This window comes from Elephas maximus, chromosome 27 (genome assembly GCF_024166365.1).
Source record: "Elephas maximus indicus isolate mEleMax1 chromosome 27, mEleMax1 primary haplotype, whole genome shotgun sequence".
In the NCBI taxonomy this organism is placed as follows: Eukaryota; Metazoa; Chordata; class Mammalia; order Proboscidea; family Elephantidae; genus Elephas; species Elephas maximus.
The window spans coordinates 34,701,566-34,723,391 of record NC_064845.1 but is presented as its reverse complement, the minus strand read 5'-3'; the positions used below and the strand labels follow the sequence as shown (position 1 = coordinate 34,723,391).

At 37.5% G+C, this 21,826-nt stretch overlaps 1 protein-coding gene across 7 annotated transcripts in view; it reads left to right on the top strand.

The window, feature by feature from the left end:
- Window positions 1-21,826, top strand: part of NEK11 (NIMA related kinase 11) — a 382,694-nt gene that overhangs the window by 100,286 nt on the left and 260,582 nt on the right. For all 7 annotated transcript variants that reach the window (XM_049870713.1, XM_049870719.1, XM_049870716.1 and 4 more), the window contains 5 exons: window positions 4,042-4,106; window positions 5,087-5,213; window positions 17,338-17,487; window positions 17,581-17,659; window positions 21,737-21,822. In XM_049870713.1, the coding sequence (XP_049726670.1) occupies window positions 4,042-4,106; window positions 5,087-5,213; window positions 17,338-17,487; window positions 17,581-17,659; window positions 21,737-21,822 (507 nt within the window). The remainder of the gene's footprint in view (window positions 1-4,041; window positions 4,107-5,086; window positions 5,214-17,337; window positions 17,488-17,580; window positions 17,660-21,736; window positions 21,823-21,826) is intronic.

Sequence of the window (21,826 nt, the reverse complement as noted above, 5' to 3'; positions counted from 1 at the left end):
TGTAGCATTAATCACTAAAAAAAAAACTAGCCGGTGTCATATTATGTATCTGCTAATTTAGTTGTTTTCTGTATATTTCTCTTACCAGAAGGATTTGTCCATCTGATCACTCACTCCTAGTGTCTGGCCCTGGTCTAAGCACTTTATAGGATTATAATTGAATTCTTTTGAGGCCAGAGAATGTGTGTACTGTATGACACTGATTCTTTGGCATCTGTTCAGGCTTGCTTTATGTATTAGTTCATTGTCAATTTTTGAAAACTTCAGGTATGCATGAAAGAACATGCATTTCTTAATTGTTGGATATAAAATTCAATTTCTGGGCATTAGCTCAAGCTAATTGTATTTTTCAAATCTATAATTGTGCTGTTCGAATCTTTACTAACTTTTTTGCCTGCTGAGTCTATTAATTACTGAGCAAAGTATGTTAAATTTCCCACTATAATTGTGGTTGATCAATTTGTCCTTAAATTTCTATTAATATCAATTTTTTAATTATATGCCTAAGGCTGAGTATACAAGTATGGAATTTTAAAATGGTCTCAATAAAAGATTGATGTATTCATTATGTAGTGATACTTTTTAACTCTACTTTAACTTATATTGCTTTTGCTGGCTTTGTTTTGCCTAGTGTATCTTTTTCCATCCTCCCACTTTTGGCCTTTATGTGTTCTTATGTTTTAAGTGTGCTCTTTATAACATTAAAAAAAAAAAAAATCTGTCAGCTTTTATGTTTTAACTGATGTGTTTAGTCAGTTGTGATTAGCAATGTGTTGCATATATTTCTACCATCTTGTTTTGTTCTTTTTATTTACTCTGCTTTTTAAAAAACACTTTTTCTCTTTTCTCAAATTTCTTTGGATTGGTCGGGTTTTAGTTATCCTTCTTTTTCTTCTACTAGCTTGAAAATTGTACATATTCTATTGTTTTAATACTTACTCTTAAATTATTAAATGTATACGTGAATTAATGAAGTTTGAAGATAATACCTACCCTTCTCTTGAACATCACAAAGAATTTAACTCCAGTTACTTCCTTCCTTCCTTTTTATATTATTGTTGTTCTGGATTTTAGTTCTACTTTCTTCTCATACTCAACAAATTAGAAGTTATGATTATTGGATTATACAGCATTTGCTTAGATTTCCTCATATTTACCAGTCTCTTTTCTGACCCATCTTCTTGCACCCCAGGCTTTTCTTCTGTGGCCATTTTCATCCTCCCTGGAATAAATCCTTTAGAAGTCCCTTCAGTGAAGTTCCTTCAGTGAAGTTACGTGAATGATAAATACTCACAGGTTTTTGGTTGTTTGAAAATGTCTTTGTTTTGTCCCTGTTCTTGTATAGTAGTTTAGCTGGGTATTAAATTCCATGTTGGCAGATATTTTGTCTAACACTTTGAAAAATATTATCCCACTATTTTATGGATTCTGTTATTGACATTAAGAATTCTGCTTTCCGTCTAATTGTCATTCTTATTACGGTAGTCTCTTTTCTTCTAGTCCTTAATATCCTTTCATTCTGCTTGGTGTACTTCAGTAGTAGAGAGTTGTTTCTAGTTATGGCTTTATTTATTTATTTATTCTGCTCGGGGTTTGTTTTCCTTGGACGTGAAAATTCATGTCTTCCTAAATTCTAAAAATTTCTAGTTATTTTCTTTCTTTTTTTTTGAATTTTATCTCTCCTGTATTCTCTCCTTTCAAAGTGCTGATTAGATATATGTTGTACTTTCTCCTTGTATTTCCCAATCCATGAGCGCCATCCAGGATTCCATTTATAAATATGTTAGAACTTTTTAACCATGTTTCGGATATCTCTTATACTCTTTTTGATACTTTTGTACTTTAGTCTGAATATTAATCATTCTGATAGAGCAACTCTGAAACTAATCAATATTTCAGTTTCTAAATCCTCCCTCTGCTTTGTTTAACTTATTTCCAAACGTACCTACTGAATTCTTAATTGTAGTAATTTTTTTTTCTTTCTAGAATTTCCATTTAAGTCTTTAAAAACTCTATTTAGTACCAGGTTCTCTGATGACATTCTCCATTTTGTCATTTGTTTTCTTTAACATATCAATCACTGTTATTTTTAAGCCTTACCTAGTAATTCCAATAGGAGATCAGCTGTGAATTTGTTTTCTCTTAATTTTTGGTCATTTGGTCTTGTCTCCTGGCATGTGCTATAGGTTAAATTGTATCCCCAAATATATTGAAATCTTAACAACCGGTATGGTGAATGTGACTGTATTTGGAAATAGTGTCTTTGCAGATGTAATTAGTTAACATGAAGTCATACTGAAGTAGGGTGGGCCCTAATTCAGTATGACTTGTCTTTATAAAAAGAGGAGGAGAAACATAGAAAGATACACAGGGAAGATGGCCATGTGAAGATAGAGGCAGAAATGAGAGTTATGCTACCACAAGCCAAGGAACATCTAAGGCTACCAAAAGCCAGAAGAGACAAAGAAGGATATTCCCCTAGAGCCTTCACAGAAAACATGGCCCTGTCATCACCTTGAATTTGGACTTCTAACCTCCAAGACTGTGAAGAATAAGTTTTTGTTGTTTTAAGTCACCCAGTTTGTGGTTCTTTGTTACATGGCAGCCCAAAGAAACTAATACAGCATGCCTGGTAGTTTTTCATTGAATTCTGGGTGTTATATATGAAAAATTATAGAGACTTTGGATAATATTATCTTCCTGTGAAGATAATTAAAAAATTTTTTTTTTCTGGCCAGTAATTATAGTAGGGGCAGATCCAATCAGAGACTGAGGTAGTTTACGATGAAGTTTCAGGGTTGGTCTATTTCCAGTTTGCCTTTGTTTCAAAGAAGTAATCCTTCGGAATTTTCAGCTGAGGGCTTTAGTTATTTTAGTTACCTCCTCTTGGTGAGCCCTGAATTCTAAGTTTAGTTTCTCCAGTGAATCTACTGAAAGCTCAGCTTAGTATTTTAGCCTCTTGATAGCTATTTTCTTGCCCCTGAATAGCCTAGGATTCATCAAGTGCCTCGGATAAAAACCGTACGGAATATCAGACTCATCCCTCTTTGGTTCTCTTTTCTCTGGAAAATTTTACCCTCAAATCCTGGCTAGTCAATTAGCCCTGAACTACATTTTTGTCTCCCAATCGCAGTGGAACTGCCACAAACTCTAGGCCACAGCATTCGGCTTATTCTAAAAGTCCTGAGAGGAAAACACAATAGGAAATATTTGGCTCATCTCAGTACATTTCCTTTCTCTCCAGGATCCTGGCTCCTTAAGACCTGACTGTCTTAATTACCTTAGCTGATCTCTGATATATTCAAAGAGCTATTTTATAAAAAAAAATTATTCAGATTTTACATTGTTTAAATTTTAGAGTATTCTCTATACAACCGTGGAAGAAGGGAGATTTGGTGTGATATTTGTATACTTTATTCAACATTTTAAGGCATTTTTTAGGCAAGGGTTTTCAGATTGCCTAGTTCTCCATAATTTCAGAAGTAAGTCTTAGCTCACATAATTTAAGTGCCTGACTTATATATAGTAAAACTCAATAAATGTTATCTGTTATTAAATATCATCATCAGCATTATTGTTTCCATAAATATACAAAACCTCAACATTTGGGTAAGAACATATTATAGCCTTTGATGAGAACTGGTGGAGCAGTTGTGTGTATGGTTACTGAATGTGGTGCTATGTAGATCATGATACAAAAACACGATAAAATTTGGCCTGTTGAAGTAGTTAAAAGCACATTGCCCTTTTTCCAACTACATGTTCCTCTCCCTTTAAAGCCCTTATTCAACTCCTATTTCCCCAGAGAAACTAGAAAATATTGTGTCTTTGTAATTTTAAACATTCAAAAGATATACCTATGGGAATACATATTTTTGTGTGTATCACTTTACATAAAAAAAAAACCCAGTGCCATCGAGTTGATTCCGACTCATAGCGACCCTGTAGGACAGAGTATACAACCATATATATTATTTACATTTGGATTTAAAAGTTTTATATTTTGCATAAAACTGCATATCCATTTTTTGCCTTTTGTAGGAGGATACTCCATCGAGACTTGAAATCAAAGAATATATTTTTGAAAAATAACCTACTTAAAATTGGTAAGATTTTTTTTTTCTATTATCCCAAACACATGGAAGAATCTATTCTAAATGCTATCAGTATATCAAGTTGAAGTATATGGTATCTAGAAGTACTAATCACTGGTTGATTTAAACTTCTCAAATTTTTGCTCTTACCAGGCTGTGTCCAATTAAAAAATGTTATTTTGCTCCAGATTATCTGGTATAAATTGAGGGATAAAACATTTGCTGAATATTTGGTAGATTCTAGGTAAATTTATTCATTCAACAAATATATTTTGAGTTCCTACTCTATGCCAAGCACATTGCAAGTAGGCCGTTTACTGGTTTGAACCATTATTACAAGTTTCTTGCTTATTTTATCACAAGAAATAGGCAGTTACCATAGATAATTAAAATGTTGATGTAATAGATTTATTAACCTTTAGTTCTTCTTCACAACTGTAGCACCACTCATAACAGTTAGCTATTGAATCGATTAATCTTAATGTAGGGTGCTCGTAGGGAGGAAAGGCAAAAACGCATGAATTATATTAGGCAAAAATAGAGAAGCTGATGGATTCAGATTTTTATAGTTGTATTCTTGAAAAGTTTCAGGTCTTTTATTTTTAAAAATTTCTTTATTGTAATTAAGAACAAACTATTCCCTTTCAAAATACAGTACCTGCCTTCAAAGCCATTCCTTCCAGAATCATTCTGTTTGCTGTTATTCAAACTGGAAATAGCTTTTTGTTTGAAGTTTTCTAGATCTGTATAAAAAATCTTAGCTTACATAATTCATTTGCCTGGCTCATGGCCTTCCTCATTCTATAAGGCTTATGTTTTAAAGCATTCACCAGCATTGTATAATTTAAAATACATAATTTTTCTCTTGTTTTCCTTTAACATGGTATGAATCATTGCATATTAAAATGATCAAATTAGACAGTCAGTTGTTCATTTCCAGTGCTGATTTCTGTTATTTGAAACTTCTCATACAAATTAATTATTATTTTGAGGGGATTTCGGAGTTTCTCGACTCCTAATGGGACCCTGTGACCTGGCAACAACTTTAACTGGAACTCCCCATTATATGAGTCCGGAGGCTCTGAAGCACCAAGGCTACGATACAAAGTCAGACATCTGGTGAGTGGGTCGCAGGCTGGTCCATACTCTTCATCTGCTGCCCTGCAGGAATGCTGCGTGTTTTCAGGCTTATGTACTACATCAGCTCACTTTGTCCTTTTGACGTGTGAGTCATTATGGGACCAGAGCAAAAGAAGCTCTTTTGGATTTGAAACATGATCTAGTCCATTAAGCTGATTTTTCGAAATTCTCTTTATTCATAGATTACTTGGTTGGTGTGGATTTTTCTTCCTGAACCATAGGGAAAATTCTTAATGTACCATAAGCCTTAAATTTTGATACATTTCTGCTTGCCTGTTAAGTAAAGCGTTTGTAACCCTAAATACTGTATTTTATTTTAAAGCTAACTTCCACCTCTGTGGGAAACATACAGCTTTTCTTTCTATTCTTGCTACTTTTAAGAATTTTTGCTAACATTATTGACTTTAAGGATAAGCTTAAATTTAAAAAATTGTGGGTTTTCACTGATAGATACATCTGAGATTTCAGTTGTTATGAGCTTATACACAAAAAGGATTTCTCCTTCCTTCTCATGGAACCAGTTTAAATCTCAATGCAGAAGCCGTGTGGAAAATTGCGCTCCCTGTGTTCTGTTGAAAGCAACAAGATCCTATTTGGGAAAAATTTATTTCCCTTTGAAGGGAAATCTTATATAATTTTCAGCTTGTTAAGGGTCAAAAGGACCGTTTAGCTGAGAACCATGTTAATTAAATAATTATTGTATGCAAATCAGCGTAAGTAGTTCTGCTTTCAAAGACAAGCAACGTGGAAGGTGTGCCCACTTCATTCTTTTGAAGGGGATAAGGTAGAAGGTTACCTTTTTCTCTGACTGGGGAAGGGGAAATTAGAATTTTCTTAAGGGTCTTTACTCCTGTTTTTATTCTGGTTTCTCCCAAGTGAGAGAGAAATCTGTCAAGATTGGGTGTGGCTAGGACAGGTCCTCATCTGCCCTGTCCCTTCAGTTCACTCTTGTGATTATTCATTTCTAGATTCTTGACTGGGTTTTTTGTTTTTTAAATGATTGTGCTTTAGGTGAAAGTTTATAGCACATATTAGCTTCTCATTCAAAAATTTATACACAAATTGTTTTGTGACATTGGTTGCAATCCTGCAATGTGTCAGCACTCTTCCCCTTTCCACCCTGTGTTCCCTGTGTCCATTTGTCCAGTTTTCCTGTCCCTTCTTGCCTTCTCATCATTGCTTTTGGGCAGGTGTTGCTCATTTGGTCTTGTATACTTGGTTGAACTAAGAAGCATGGTCCTCACGTGTGTTAGTGTTTATTTTATAGGCCTGTCTAATCTTTGGCTGAAAGATGAACTTTGGGAGTGGCTTCAGTTCTAAGTTAGCAGGGTGTCTGGGGGCCGTAGTCTTGGGGGCTCCTCCATTCACTGAGTTTTTTAACCCTGGAGATCTTTTCTAATTTGCCTATCATCTTCCCTCTATCACATCCTTCCCCTGTACCCCCTAAAAAATGAACAAAAAACTGAAAGCAAACAAAATCACAAAGGTATGATCAGAGAAATGAGTTCTTTCATTTTTATTTTATTGCGCATCTACTGTTTACCCTGGACTGTGCAATCACCCTTAGGGTATAAGAAGAAAAATGATAATATTTCTCCCCCTCAGAAGAAACCTTTTTGCTCTTTCTGGAGTCCCTTTCTCCAGTTTGAGAAAAGTAGTTGGATTTCCAATTGAATTTTAGTTATATACCTACATCTGTCTTCACACTTAATATATTTATTATTATGGGCATTTAAAAAATATTCAAATATACAGTTTCTTCATATTTTAAGATTACATGCTATCTCAGGGGTATTACATCATATCATTTGAATAAGAGTAAATTAAATTATGAGGCCTATCGTTTATGTTTTTGGAATTACATTTACAATCAGCTCTCCATATCCGTGCGTTCTGCATCCATGGATTCAACCAACCGCGGATTGAAAATATTCGGAAAAAAAAAAAAGAAAGTTCCAAAAAGCAAAACTTGAATTTCCTGTGCATGGAGCACTTCCCTGAATCCACGCAGATGAAGTGATGGGTAGGCATCCCCTGCTGTAGCCTCCTGCCATCTCACAGATCCTCAGTCTCTCTCCGACACTCGTTTTCAGCATTCGCTTCATATCTTGTCATTATTCTTTAAACAATACAGTATAACAACTATCTGCATAGTATTTACATTGAATTAGGTATTACAAGTAATCTAGAAATGATTTAAAGTATATAGGAGGATGTGCATGGGTTATATGCAAATACGATGCCATTTTATGTAAGGGATTTGAGCATCCTGAATTTTCGTACCTGCAGGGGTCCTGGAACAAATCCCTCACAGATACCAAGGGACAACTATAGCAAGAAACTGGCTCCTTTTGACAGGTGTCTACATCTGCTTGCCACATAAGATGGATGTCTCGTAGAAAACTGAAGCAACAGGACCCACAGGGAAAAGTACAGTCTTCCCCTTAGTTGTAACTATGTTATTTCTCTTTTTTATAATTGCTCCTACTAGCACTGCATGAAGAATTATAGGAACATCAGACAGCGTTGGTATGTTTTAGGGTTACAAAAATGATATCCGACTCAGGCAAAACTTAAAATAGCCAAAATCTCCCGAATATAAAAATACAGGAGAATTTTAATATATTTCTCTGAGCCCTCCTTGCAGAGATTATTAACTATTCGACAAATACGAACTGATGCTTTATCGTCATCCTGACCCCAAATAACCACTTTATTATGAATTTAATACATTTCTCGATTGTATCAGAATCCAAATGGGCTTATGTGGTAATGAAATTTGTATTACCAAACCTAAAGTGGAAAGAATAATGAACTATTAATGATAGCGGCAGATACATAAGTGTGATGAGTAATCTTTGGGAGACACTCTTAGACAATTTAGATTGAATGGGGTTAAGAACCCTGCTCTGAATCTCAGTGTGTAGTGTCTTTTTATTGTGAAATATTTTCTCAGGCTTGGAAAGACTTATGAATAATTGACAGGTGTTTTGCTTTAAGCACTAATGGCTGTACATAGTGTATTTATAAAGGCTTGAAGAAATTGGTCCTAATACTAATTATATTTTCATCTGTTAGCATTTGCCCATATATAAACTTATCCTCCTGCAATCCGTTAAACCTTTCTGGATTAATTTCTTTATAGCAGTCAAGTGCAGGAAGTCCCTCTCTTAAAAATGGCTTAAGTTCCAGAAGTTTTTAAACGGCTATTTGGAAAGTTAGGTTCACCAAGGACAATACCTTGAACGTAGCTGAGCTGATATGTATAAGCAATTGCTAAACACTTTTTCCTCAGAGGAAAAAATTCAATGTATGAATTGGGTTCCTAGACCAGCTGTTAAAATTGATTCAACTTACGTACAATTAAAATGTATTTATTTTGGTAGGAGAAACAAATAAAAAACAATCCTATTGGAATAATGATAGCGTGATTAAACAGAAAGGAACCAGAATATTTCACTGTCAGTCTTGTTTATCTCAATGAGAGAGGTCAACCAGATGGCTCTTTGATCTTGTGGGCCTATATTTTTAGATGATTTAAGTGGAGGGAATGGTGGTGGGAGTGTGGTGGTGGAAATAGTGGGGGGGGTGTCAGGGTGGACTGTGTTTAGCTCTCAGGGATTTGCTCAGACATCTAGTATCGAGGTTGGGTGGGCAGAGAACACTGGAGGAGTGTGGTTCACACCTAAAGCTGGAGTCAGGCTTTAGTCATCTTGGGCAGAAGTGTCAGAGAGGCTTAGCTCTGGGTAAAGAAAACAGAGAACCAGCATCTGCCTGGCTGCCAGGATCAAGCAGGTGTCCTCAGAGGAGAACATTACCAGGGTGGACAGGGACATGGTGTGGGGAGCAGAACAGACTATTTGCAGGTGAAGGATTTAGGAAGGGGGGAAATACAGGCCAACTTTCTCACAGCACCACATAGGAACTGTGTCTCCCCAAAGTTTTGTTGTTTAGAATTAGAGATTTTTACTTTGTTGTTGCAGATAAACAGTGGATTGGCAGATTTATATGCCCTTGCTCTGTTGATCTGAGGGAAAGTGGGAGAGGAGTGTTAGTTCAAACTTTTCTTCCTCTCCTTTCACCAAAGGGAAACTTGTTTGTGTTAACAGGCTTTTATTTTAAAAAATGCAAATCTTGGCAAGTGTTAAATCTCCAGTCACCATACTTCATTGTCAGTTACTTCTGAAATTTGTTTTTCATTGAAATCCCTCATGGAGACCAGTAATTCCATAGCAGATAAAGTTGGGATTGACTCTCCCCAGTTTCAGGGCTAGGCATTTTACAGCAACAGGCATCTCAGGCAAGGAAAGGGTATAGACATGGGGGCCTGGGGAGGGCCTGTGTCTCTGAGGAAAGAGGCTTATGGATGGGGGCAGAAGGTAAACTACTCCCATGATCCTTAGGGTCATGTGACAGATTATATTTTCTAAAGATGGCTGTTATAGTCCTTTCCACATATTCTTTTTACAATGTTATGTTGACACTATTCCTATTGAGAGGTATGGTCTATGTTCCCCCACCTTGAATTTGTGTAGACCTGTGATTATGCAAAAATTCTAGGTCATAAAAAGGTGACACAGTTTCTCCCTTGTCATCTTGGAATTCTTGTTCTTAGAACCTTGCTATTATGTTATGCCCCCACGTGTCTGTCAGTTTGTCGTACTATGGGGGCTTGCATGTGGGTGTGATGCTGGAAGGTATGCCACCAGTATTCAAATACCAACAGGGTTCACCCAAGGTGGACAGGTTTCAGCTGAGCTTCCAGACTAAGACAGACTAGGAAGAAGGACCTGGCAGTCTGCTTCTGAAAAGATTTAGCCAGTGAAAACCTTATGAATAGCAGCAGAACATTGTCTGATATACTGCTGGAAGATGAGCCCCTCAGGTTGGAAGGCACTCAAAAGACGACTGGGGAAGAGCTGCCTCCTCAAAGTAGAGTTGACCTTAATGACATGGATGGAGTAAAGCTTTCGGGACCTTCATGTGCTGATGTGGCACAACTCAAAGTGAGAAGAAACAGCAGCAAACATCCATTAATAATCGGAATGTGGAATGTACGAAGTAGGAATCTAGGAAAATTAGAAGTTATCAAAAATGAAATGGAACGCATGAACATCGATATCCTAAGCATTAGTGAGCTGAAATGGACTGGCGTTGGCCATTTTGAATCAGACAATCGTATGGTCTACTATGCTAGGAATGACAACTTGAAGGGAAATGGCATTACATTCGTTGTCAAAAAAACCATTTCAAGATCTATCCTGAAGCATAACACTGTCAGTGATAGGATAATATCTTTACGCCTACAAGAAAGACCAGTTAATAGGACTATTATTCAAATTTATGGAGCAACCACTAAGGCCAAAGATGGAGAAATTGAGGATTTTTACCAACTTCTGTGGTCTGAAATTGATCGAACGTGCACTCAGGATGCACTGATAATTACTGATGATTGAAATGCAAAAGTCGAAAACAAAGAAGAAGGATCCGCAGTTGGAAAATATGGCCTTGATGATAGAAACGATGCCGGAGATCGCATGATAGAATTTTGCAAGACCAATGACTTCTTCATTGCTAACACCTTTTTTCACCAACATAAATGACCACTATACACGTGGACCGTGCCAGATGGAATACACCGGAATCAATCAACTACATCTGTGGAAAGAGACTATGGAAAAGCTCAATATCATCAGTCAGAACAAGGCCAGGGGCTGACTGCAGGGCAGGCTTCTCTTTGCACAGACCAAGCAGATTTCAAAGTATGACTTTAGTTTTCTTGAGTCAAGGCAAAGCCCAAGGTACATTTTCAATTCATTATCATCCTGCACTTCAGGAATCCTCTTGGCAGCTCCGGTCAACTTGGACAGATGGCAAGTTTACGGAGCTCAGGTGTAATTTGCTTCACACGGACCTGATCCCACTCTTTCCTTCCATTGCTTACGTTAACTCCCTGAGGGATCTATGTGCCTACTCCTTCACAGCTGTCTGCATTTTGGACAAAGAAAGGAATGCAAATCACAGATTTCAAATAAAAACACACCTTTCTCTTGTCGTTTTTCCACCTCTCCAGCTGTCGCCCCTCACCCCTCCAATGCTTTTGTATTGCCAGAGTTAAGACCTGGGAGTCAAATAGGAGAACATTCTCCAAAAAGGATGGAAGTGATGAGTTTGAGGTGATAGAATGATTCCCATGTAGAAATTAATAGATGGAAATTGGAGAAAATAAAAACCAGAAGTACATATATATATAGTTACCAGAATAGAACATATATATATAGTAGATAGATTTTAAAACTTATAACAGAATAATCAAAAATCGTTTGCCCCAAGTGTCACAGTCTTGTTTCTCATCAGATTGTCTCACATTTCAGTTACTGGCAAGCCTTCCAGGCAGGGGCGTTGGCACCAGAGCAGGTCCCTTTTAACAAGTTACTGGTTGATCAACAAAGTCTTCTCCATGTGCTCAAGTGCAAGCAATATCATTATATCAAAGGGAAATGGAAAACAACATGCTTTCAGTGTAGCTGAGAGGATTTCCAAAAAAGAGAGTAGCCCTGTATGGAAGCTAATTCATTACTGAGCCAGCCTCTAGATCCAATTGTCCCATAATCCGTTTAACCAGATAATTGCACATCTTTTTTAAAACCTTCATGACTTCATAAAATGTGGCTCAGGTCGAGGCAAGCCTTTGTAAAACCAGAGTTTTACTTAGTGGTCAGTTCACTGTGCTGAATAGACCTCTAGCCCCGTTTCCCTTCCAAACAACAGAAAAAATTGATGCTGTAAGAGGAAAACAAAATGAAAATTAGTGCCAAAAGAGCCGTACTTGCCTGCCTTCCTTTCCTTTTGTCAGGGAGTCTCATTACCTGTGAGCCCTATACCTGACCTGCATGGCTTGTTGTCTCAGGCCTCAGGGATCTCTGGAGGTAGAATATGGTTCCAGAACAGATCTGAGGTGGGCTTGGGAGGTCAGACCCTGCCTGGAAAACTTCTATCAGAGCTATCCATGATTTCCAACTCAAGAGAGCCCTACATGATCAGAAATGCTCTGATTGGTGCAGTACATTGAGCTGGGGGGTATCAGAGAGTCACAATCCTAGCTTCACCACTTATTCACTATGGAACCTTGAACAATTTACCTAATCTTATTGTTTCCTGAAAAATGGAAATGACAATAATAGTTCCTACCTCATTGGGATTATTTTGAGGATGAGTAAATGAGTTAAAATATGTAAGAAACTTAGAAAAGGGCGTGGCTCACAGTAAACACTTGAAATTTTAGCTATCAGTGTCATTATTGTTATTATTGTTACCATTTGCATTATTGGAGGAGACACTCTAATTGTCTGCTTCTAAGACAGCTCAAATCGTCCTGGATCGGGGATTGTTTCTCCCAGCCAACCTTTAAAACCTGTCAGAGCCAGGAGAGGTTGTCTTGTTCTGCTTCTAACCAGAGTTCCCAAGGAGACTTTGAGTTGTGAGGGCTGGGGAGAAGTCTTCAAAAGAGAATGTGGGTGCTCAGCAATTGATAGCCTTCTGTTACTCGGGCCTGCAAGTGTGATTTCTTTTTTCAGTATTCCGATCATTAGATGTACATTAGTATATAACAGGCCGTGAACAATGTATCTTTTAAAAACATTTTTAATAGAGGGTCCCGGATAGAGCTGGAGAAAAATGTAGAACAAAATTCTTAACTCACAATAAAAAATCAGACTTACTGGTCTGACAGACTGGAGAAATACCAAGAGTATGGCTCCCGGGCACTCTTTTAACTCAGTACTGAAGTCACTTCTGAGGTTCACCCTTCAGCCAAGGATCAGACGGCTTACAAAACAAAATGAGACTAAATGGGCATACCAGCCCAGGGACAAGAACAAGAAGGCAAAAGGAAACAAGAAAGGTGGTAATAGGGAAACCAAGGTTGAGAAAGGGAGAGTGTTGATATGTTCTGGAGTTGGCAAGCAGTGTCACAAAACAATATGTGTATTAATTGTTCAACGAGAAACTAATTTGCTTTGTAAACCTTCATCTACAGTACAGTAAAAAAATGTGGAAAAAAATTTTTGTGAGAAATACTGGGTGAGAACCAACACCAACATAAGCTGATCTAATGTGGGACTTTTCTGGGCAAATCACTTCTCTCTGATTTTTGATTTTCCATTGATAAAATGAGATTTGAAACCTAGCAAATTTTAGTCCCTTGTAGCTCTGTGACTCTGTGATTATAGAAGGAAATTCTTTAGGCCCAAATTAGATTCTCTCTGGGGACATAATTAAGTATAATGGGGCAACTTATAACACACAGATATTTTATGCACATTTATACAGGTGAAAATATTTGGCTCAATCTGTTGATTATATTTTAGAAGTTATATATGCCCCCTGTGTTTTGTTTTTTTTTTTTAGAAAAAGCTTTTTCATAGTATAAAAAATATACACTTGGTATTGTCTGTATTCTGATGATTGTATACTGGTACTGTGCTGTGGTTTTAATTGCATTTCTCTGATGACTAATCATGTTAAACATATGATTTTTGGTTAGCATCTACTCAGTATTTTGCCCACTTCTGTATTGGATTCTCTGCTTTTTTTCTTTTGATTTATATATTTTATTTTACACATTCTGTCTACCAGTCCTTTGATGGGCATTTGAATTGTAAGTACCTGCCTTCCTTTTTCACTCTTCTGATGGTATCTTTTCATGAGGAAAAGTTCATAATTCTAATGAAATTTTATTTATCAGTCTGTCACTATATTGTTAAGTGCTTTTTTGATTTTGTTTAAGAAATATTTGCCTACTCCAAGACCAGGAAGATATTTTTCTGTTTTCTTTTAAAGTTTAATAGTTTTGACTTTCATAGCTAGATCTGCCTGTAGTTCATTTTGTGTGTTTGCTGTGAGATAGGGGTCCAGATGCATTTTTTCCCATATATTCAATTGGTCCAAAATAATTTGTTGAAACAACCATCTTTTCTTTCAGTGCGGTGCAATGTTACCTTCGCATTAATCAAGGGGTTGAATAGCGTGGCTCTGTTGCTGAGCCCTCTGTTTTGTTCCAGCCGTTTGTTTTTTCTTTGCCAACCTCACCCTGTGATAGTTAAAATAGCTTTATAATCAGTATGTGGTGATACAGAACATTTAGATTTGTTCTTCAGTTATCTTGGCTATCCCTGTCCCTGTGCATTTCCATATAAATTTTAGAATTAGCTTGTCAATTTCTACAAATAAATCTGCTAGGATTTTGATTGATGTTGTATTGAGTCGATAGATAATTCTGAGAAGAGTTGATGTATTCATAATATTGAATCTTCCAATCCATGAACAAGTATATATCATTCCTTTTTTCTTTTCTGTCTTTATTAATTTCTCTCGGCAATATATTGTAGTTTACAGTGTAGAGTCTTGCATATCTTTCCTTAGATTTATTTGTAGGTCTTCGTGATGTTAATGTAAATGACTTTTTAATTTCATTTTTTAAATGTATTTGTTGCAGGCTTATAGAAATGACCTTTGTATTCAGCAACCTTGCTACATTCATTTGTTCATTTTAATATTTCGTAGATTCTTTTGGATTTTTTATATACACAATCATGTTTTCTCAGGATACTGATAGTTTAGTGTCTTCTTTTGAAATCTTTATATATTCTGTTACTTTTTCTGGCCTTATTTCTCTGGCTACATCTTCATTATAATGTTGAGTAGAAGTAGTGATAGTGGACATTCTTATCTTGTTGGTCATCTCAGATGAAAAGCATGAACTCGCAATATTTGATCAGTAGTAATGACGTTCGTCATACATGTTTAGTTTTAAAATACCAGACTAAGGAAGTTCCCTTCCATTCCCAGTATGCTAAGAGTTTTCTTCTGTTTTCAACACAAATGGGTATTGAATTGTATCAAAACTTTATTTGCACATCTATCAAGATGACGGTATGATTCTTTTTTGATTTTCAAATATCAAATCAAACCTAGATTCTTGAAATAAACTCTGCTTGATCCTGATGATTTTATTTTAAAAAATATTAATAAATTTTATTTATGTTGTCTGTGCGTGTGTGTGTTTTTTCATTTGGATTCTGGAAACCCTGGTGGCAGAGTGGTTAAGTGCTATGGCTGCTAACCAGGAGGCTGGCAGTTTGAATCCACCAGGTGCTCCTTGAAACTCTATGGGTTAGTTCTACTCTGTCCTATAGGGTCACTATGAGTCAGAATTGACTTGATGACAGTGGGTTTGGTTTTGGTTTTCACAAGATATTTTTAATAATGTTTTGTAGAGTCAATATTCATCTATATATATTCACAAACTACTTTTTTCAATGTACTTCATTCCTTCCTGCATTCTTTATTTCTGTCTCAGATCATTTTTCTTCTGTTTGAAGAGCTTGCTTTTAGGATTTCTTTTAGTGCTTTCCTGCTGGCAATGAATTCTCTGTTTTTGTTTGTCTGAAAGTATTTTTATTTGAAGGAAAAGTTTTCTGGTTATTGAAATCTAAGTATATCCTTCTATACCAGATACCACTTAATAGTCTTACAGATAGACTCAATTTATTGAGCCTCAAATAATTTTTTTTAAGTTATAGTGTTTACATTGATCTTGGTGTTCTAGGCAATATCATCTAACTTCTCCTAGCATCCCCCTTCTTTCTAGTATGATACAATGGGCATAGTCCAGGATTGGGGAAAAAATAAACAACTTAATTCAAGAGTGAGTTCTGCCTGTGTGATATAGGCAAAGTCACTTAACTTCTCTGAACCAGTTTCCTCATTGATGACATGGGAAAAATATAATATTGCCTTATATCACTGGGTAGTAGTTATGAGATTCTGTTGAGACATACGTGAGAGTGCTTTGTACCATTCAGTTGGAATATTTTAGTGTTATTATTATTTACTGGAAGAGAAATATTCTCCATGCATATATCCAGAGTTCTTTTACAAATAAAAAATTTCATGAAAACCCACAAAAAGTTTAAAATGATCGAGTTCATATAAGTATTTATTTATGTATATACCCCTCCTGGTACCAGAAAGAATTCAGAACATTGTTAAAGTTACATAAAACACAACTTACACAAGATTAGTTACAAACGTATTTCTAAGCTTTCAAGCAACTAACACAGAAAGGGAAACCTAATTAATTACATAATTCACAATGTCCATATGATAAAAATAAATACACTATTCAGGAGAGGAAATCCTGGTGCAGTGGTTAAGAACTACAGCTGCTCACCAAAAGGTTGGCAGTTCAGATCCACCAGGCACTCCCTGGAAACTCTGTGGGGCAGTACTACTCTGTCCTATAGGATCGCCATGAGTCAGAATCGACTTGACCGCAACAGGTTTGGTTTTTTGGTATTCAGGAGAAGTAATGGTTATTTCTTAATACTAAGGCCAGCCAAGAATTTCCCCTTAGTTTTCTTTATGACGCAGAGTTATTTAAAAGATTTTCCTGCTGGCTTAGAGGTTACTGATTTCCATGGTTAATCCAAATCAGTGTTGGACTGATCTAGAATTTTAATATTCTGTTTCATAACCCAAAGGAAAATTACGTATTTTAATGTGAGCTGCAAGTAGCTGCTCTTCCACCCTACTTGCAAATGGATTATATTCAGAAAACTAATAAAGAATGCCAGTTTCCTTTCCAGAATGCCTGGGTACACATTAGAGGCAAGGTTAGGCTAATGAATTAAAATTTAATTTTGCGTTTATTATATGAACAAAGCTACTGTAGGATGACACGATTTAGTTGCCTTCTATTTTTCCACCATAGAAGTTAATTCAAAAATTCCTTCCTTCGCTGATCAAATACTTATTAGGTACCTACTATGTGCAGGCATGTTGTTACTATTGGTTTGTTTGTTTGCTCTCTTTTGACAAAAAGTAATCATTCAGACTTAGCTTTTACACTTTCTTCTTTCTTTTTTTTAGTAAACATGAATCTAACTGGAAAAGAACAGTATAAAACTGAAGTTTTTAAGCAGACAACTGAAGTGTATGGTAGTGCCTCACACACAATGCCCTAACATCTGAGATTTTGTAGAGTGAACATATTTAAAATCGAACATTTGTTCTTATTTAAATTCTCTGACTTCGTCTTCAGGTCACTGGCGTGCATTTTATATGAGATGTGTTGCATGAATCATGCATTCACTGGCTCCAATTTCTTGTCTATTGTTTTGAAAATTGTTGAAGGCAACACGCCTTCTCTCCCTGAGAGATATCCAAGGGAGCTAAACGCCATCATGCAAAGGTATGGAAAATAAATATGGGTCACCAAAACAGTTTTAGATTGTATTTATATTTTTGCTCATTTGGAAAATAATTTTCTTTTTAAACATTGCAGCATGTTGAACAAGAGTCCTTCATTGAGACCATCTGCTATAGAGATCTTAAAAGTGCCTTACATTGATGGACAACTGCAGGTATTTAAAATGAAAAGGATATTGGGAAGTACATATTAGCATTTACATACCTATCCTATAACTTGGGAAATCCTGGTGGCGTAGTGGTTAAGAGCTACAGCTGCTGACCAAAAGGTTGGCAGTTCGAATTTACCAGGCGCTCCTTGGAAACCCTATAGGGGAATTCTACTCTGTCCTTTAGGGTCGCTATGAGTCGGCATCTACTTTGTTTTTGGGTTTTCTATAACTTGAAGATATGCTGTGGGAATGAGGTGTACTAAGAATTAGTCAGAAAGAAGGAACAATCTTAAAAAGAAGCTGAGGGAGATATTAGTTGTGACAGGCTCTTGTGAACTCTAGTTCCCTGGTGCCACCCTAGGTATGAGAAAATTAGAGTTGTGATTTTGTGCCTAAACAACAGCTACCCTTAGAGCTCTTGGTTTACAGACCTTACCTCAGCTCTTTACAAATGTATTGCTGCTAGGACAAAATGTGCTACTACTACTACTACGAAAATCTGGGATTTTCTCTGAGCATATATTATTCTACTCATTATATATCTCAATAATACTTTTGATTGAATCCAAACCCAAAGACAAACCCAGTGCCATCAAGTCGATTCCGACTCATAGTGACCCTATAGGACAGAGTAGAACTGCCCCACAGAGTTTCTAAGGAGCGCCTGGAGGATTTGAACTGCCGACCCTTTGGTTAGTAGCCGTAGCACTTAACCACTACGCCACCAGGGTTTCCTTTGATTGAATAGGTGAGTTTATTTTGTTTTCCTGTAGATTAGAAAATTTGATACAGAGAATCTTCCTCAGATGGCAAGAAAGAAGCAAATGGACCCCTCTTGGGAAGTTTTGTTTTTGCTTTTGTAACTTCTTAGCTTTTTACGACACAAATTCCTCAGGCAAATGTCCTCTAATTTTATGAGTAGCTTGAAGAGGAACCACAAGGCATTCATTCACCTTAAAAAATTCACATGCCTTTTCGTTAGCAGGTCAAGCCCTAAATCCAAGGAAAACCTGGATGATGACTTGATGTGTGTTTACTAGTTCAGTGCAAGGCTTTTTGTTGTTGTTAGGTGCCATCAAGTCTCTCCTGACTCATAGCGGACCCCATGTAGAAGAGAACAAAACACTGCCTGGTCCTGCGCCATCCTTACAGTCGTTGCTGTGTTTGAGCCCGGTGTTGCAGCCACTGTGTATTTTGAGTGCCTTCCAACCTGAGGGGCTCATCTTCTGGCACTGTATTAGACAATATTCCACTGCTATTCATAAGGTTTCCCCTGGCCAATTTTTTCAGAAGTAGCTTGCCAAGTCCTTCTTCCTAGTCTGTCTTAGCCTGGGAGCTCCGCTGAATCCTGTCCACCATGGGCAACTCTGCTGGTATTTGAAATACCAGTGGCCTGTCTTCCAGCAGCACAGCAACACACAAGTCACCACAGTACAAGGGCGTCAAAATGAAAGGACCTGATACACTTCCTGCGCTTGCAGGGCTGGATTAAGGCATGCGAGGGCCCTAAACGCTAATAATGTGTGGTGCCCGCTTCTCTGCTTACTCACCCACTCTCATGGGATATGTGACTTGTATGCATGCATGTCTCTCTCTCTCTCTCCCCCCACATATGTATATGTGTGTATGTATATGTACGGGTGTATATAAAAAAACAAATATGTGTGGGTGTATATATGTGTGGATGTGTATATATATATATGGAGATCTGGAGGTCCAGTGGTTAAGTATTTGGCTGCTAACCACAAGGTCGGCAGTTCAAATCTGCCAGGCGCTCCTTGGAAACCCTGTGGGGAAGTTATACTCTGTCCTACAGGGCCACTATGAGTCGGAATCAACTTGGCGGCCATGGGTTTGGTTTTATATGTGTGTGTATGTGTGTGTCTTAGCTATCCATGATGTAACTTCTTTTTAAATGTGACTATGATATTAACAATTGAATACAGAATTGGCGTATACTGTTTTAGCAGAATGAGATGAACTGGATTATAAAATTCTTACTGGATACAGGCTCCTGAGATTTTTAGTATATACCACATTTTCTACTAAAAGAGTATTCCACATACTCTACAACAAGGAAATGAGTCAGTGAACTCAGTTGTTCCACCAATCAGTGTAAAATTCTGTTGATCTCCCACAACGAAAAATTGACTTTCACCAATTCTGCTTTAAACTGCTCATACCTCAGTTTTGATGCTTGTTTCATAATAAGTGCTACAATTATAAATGAACAGATGAAAAGATGTCATAAAAGAAAACTTAATGATCAGAAAACAAATACTACAACAAATTCCTATAATCACCCTTGCACGGGGCACTCTCTTGACCCTGCGTGAACTTTATTTCCGGCCGCCATGTTCTCACGCAGCGGAGCTGGCATCAGTTTCGTTTAGTGCCCTGGCAGTTCCTTTCCGCTTCAGCACTTGCTTTTCCTTGTGTCCTGTCTGCTTGGCATCTATGTGTCTTTGGTTCGGACAACTGGTGCCCCTGTTTTGTTGATGCCCTGGGCACCTGCTTACCTTGCTTATTGGGTAATCCATCCCTGTGAACTTGAATGCTAGTGGGAGAACCCAATACCTTTAGGTTAGTTGAGTGCTTAACCATTTGCGCCACACAGGGACTTGCCCAGTAACTAAAATAAATAAATAAAGTAATTACAAATTATCATAAGCACTCGGAAGAAAGTAAACAGTATCCTGTAAAAACAAGGGAGGGGGTGGGTTCGCGGTGATCAAAGAAGGAGTAAACCCAAAAACCAAACTTGTTGCCATTGAGTCAATTTCGACTCACAGTGACCCTAGTGGACAGAGTAGAGCTGCCCCATAGGGTTTCCAAGGAGCAGCTGGTGGATTAGAACTGCCGACCTTTTGGTTAGCAGCCGAGCTCTTAACCACTGCGCCACCAGGAAGTGGGTGACATTTAAACAGCATTGAGACAGATGAGAAGCAGCCCCCCATGCGAAGAACCTAAGGGTGCTGGAAACCCGGGGAATAGCTAGTCCAAAGGCCCAGAATTAGATCATGTTTCCCGGAGGTAAACAAAGAGAGGAGGGTTCTTATGCAAGAGTGTTCTCCCAGGGGAAACTGGTGAGGAAGTAGGGAAAGCAGGACAGAACAAGGGAGAGGGGTGCGTAAGTCCCCTGGTACTTCTAGCCCTCCGTATAGGCAGGCAAAGTGGCTGCCAGTAGCCCGAGGTCAGGCCGCTGAAAAAGAGGTACGGATGCTGGCTGTCAGGATCCAAAATACAATGAGGGGACAGTGTACATACACAACCCATCAAAAGGGATCTGCTGAGACCAGGGTGAAGCAAGTCAGTTACTTGCCCGACGTACAAAATTTAAGAGGATGCAAAAAAAAAAAAAAAAAAAAAAAAACCTCAAAAAACAAAAAAAAAAACCCTCAGTAATCAAGATAAAGAATATTCTTAATGCAATATTAAAAAAAAAATTAATGCAAAAAATCCATGGTGAACAAAAAATCAAAAGTTTACATAAAGCCAGGATCCGACGGGGCCAAGATTAGGGTGAGGTGAGTGAGGCAGAGTTGTGCAAGTATAGGGTTGGATCCTGTCTTTATGTAAACTTTTGATGTTTTGTTCATCATGGGTTTTTGGCATTAATTTTGATCTTTTATGATGTTGCATTAAAATATTACTTATCCTGGTTGTTGGATTTTTTTGGTGACCCCTTAAATTTCATTCCTGAGGTCAGTGCCTCACTTGCCTCACCCTAGTCCTGGCCCTGGAAGCCTGGACATTGTCCAGTACAAGAAAGAACTATGTATTCTTGGAGCTGGGAGGTCTGCCCCATGGCTGAGTAACGGGGAGTGAGAGAGCAAGCAGCACAAGATGAAATTGGAGAGTAGGTGCGAGCCTGACCCAGCAGGATCTTGTTACATAAGCTACCATGTAATTTATGTAACCCTTTTTAGAAGGAAAAATAGTTATCCAGTGCTTGGTTTTCAGGTTCCCCACCATGGTCAATAATACCGTAAATCAGAAAAGGCACCTGGTAGTCTTATACCTTTTCATCCCTGAAGAGAAGTCCTTAAGGTTTGTCAGAGTTGTTGCTCTATTTTTCAGCACCTGATGTGTAAATATTCAGAAGCGACTCTGGAAGACAAGAATTTGAATTGTCAGAAGGAGGCTGCTCATATAATTAATGTCGTGTAA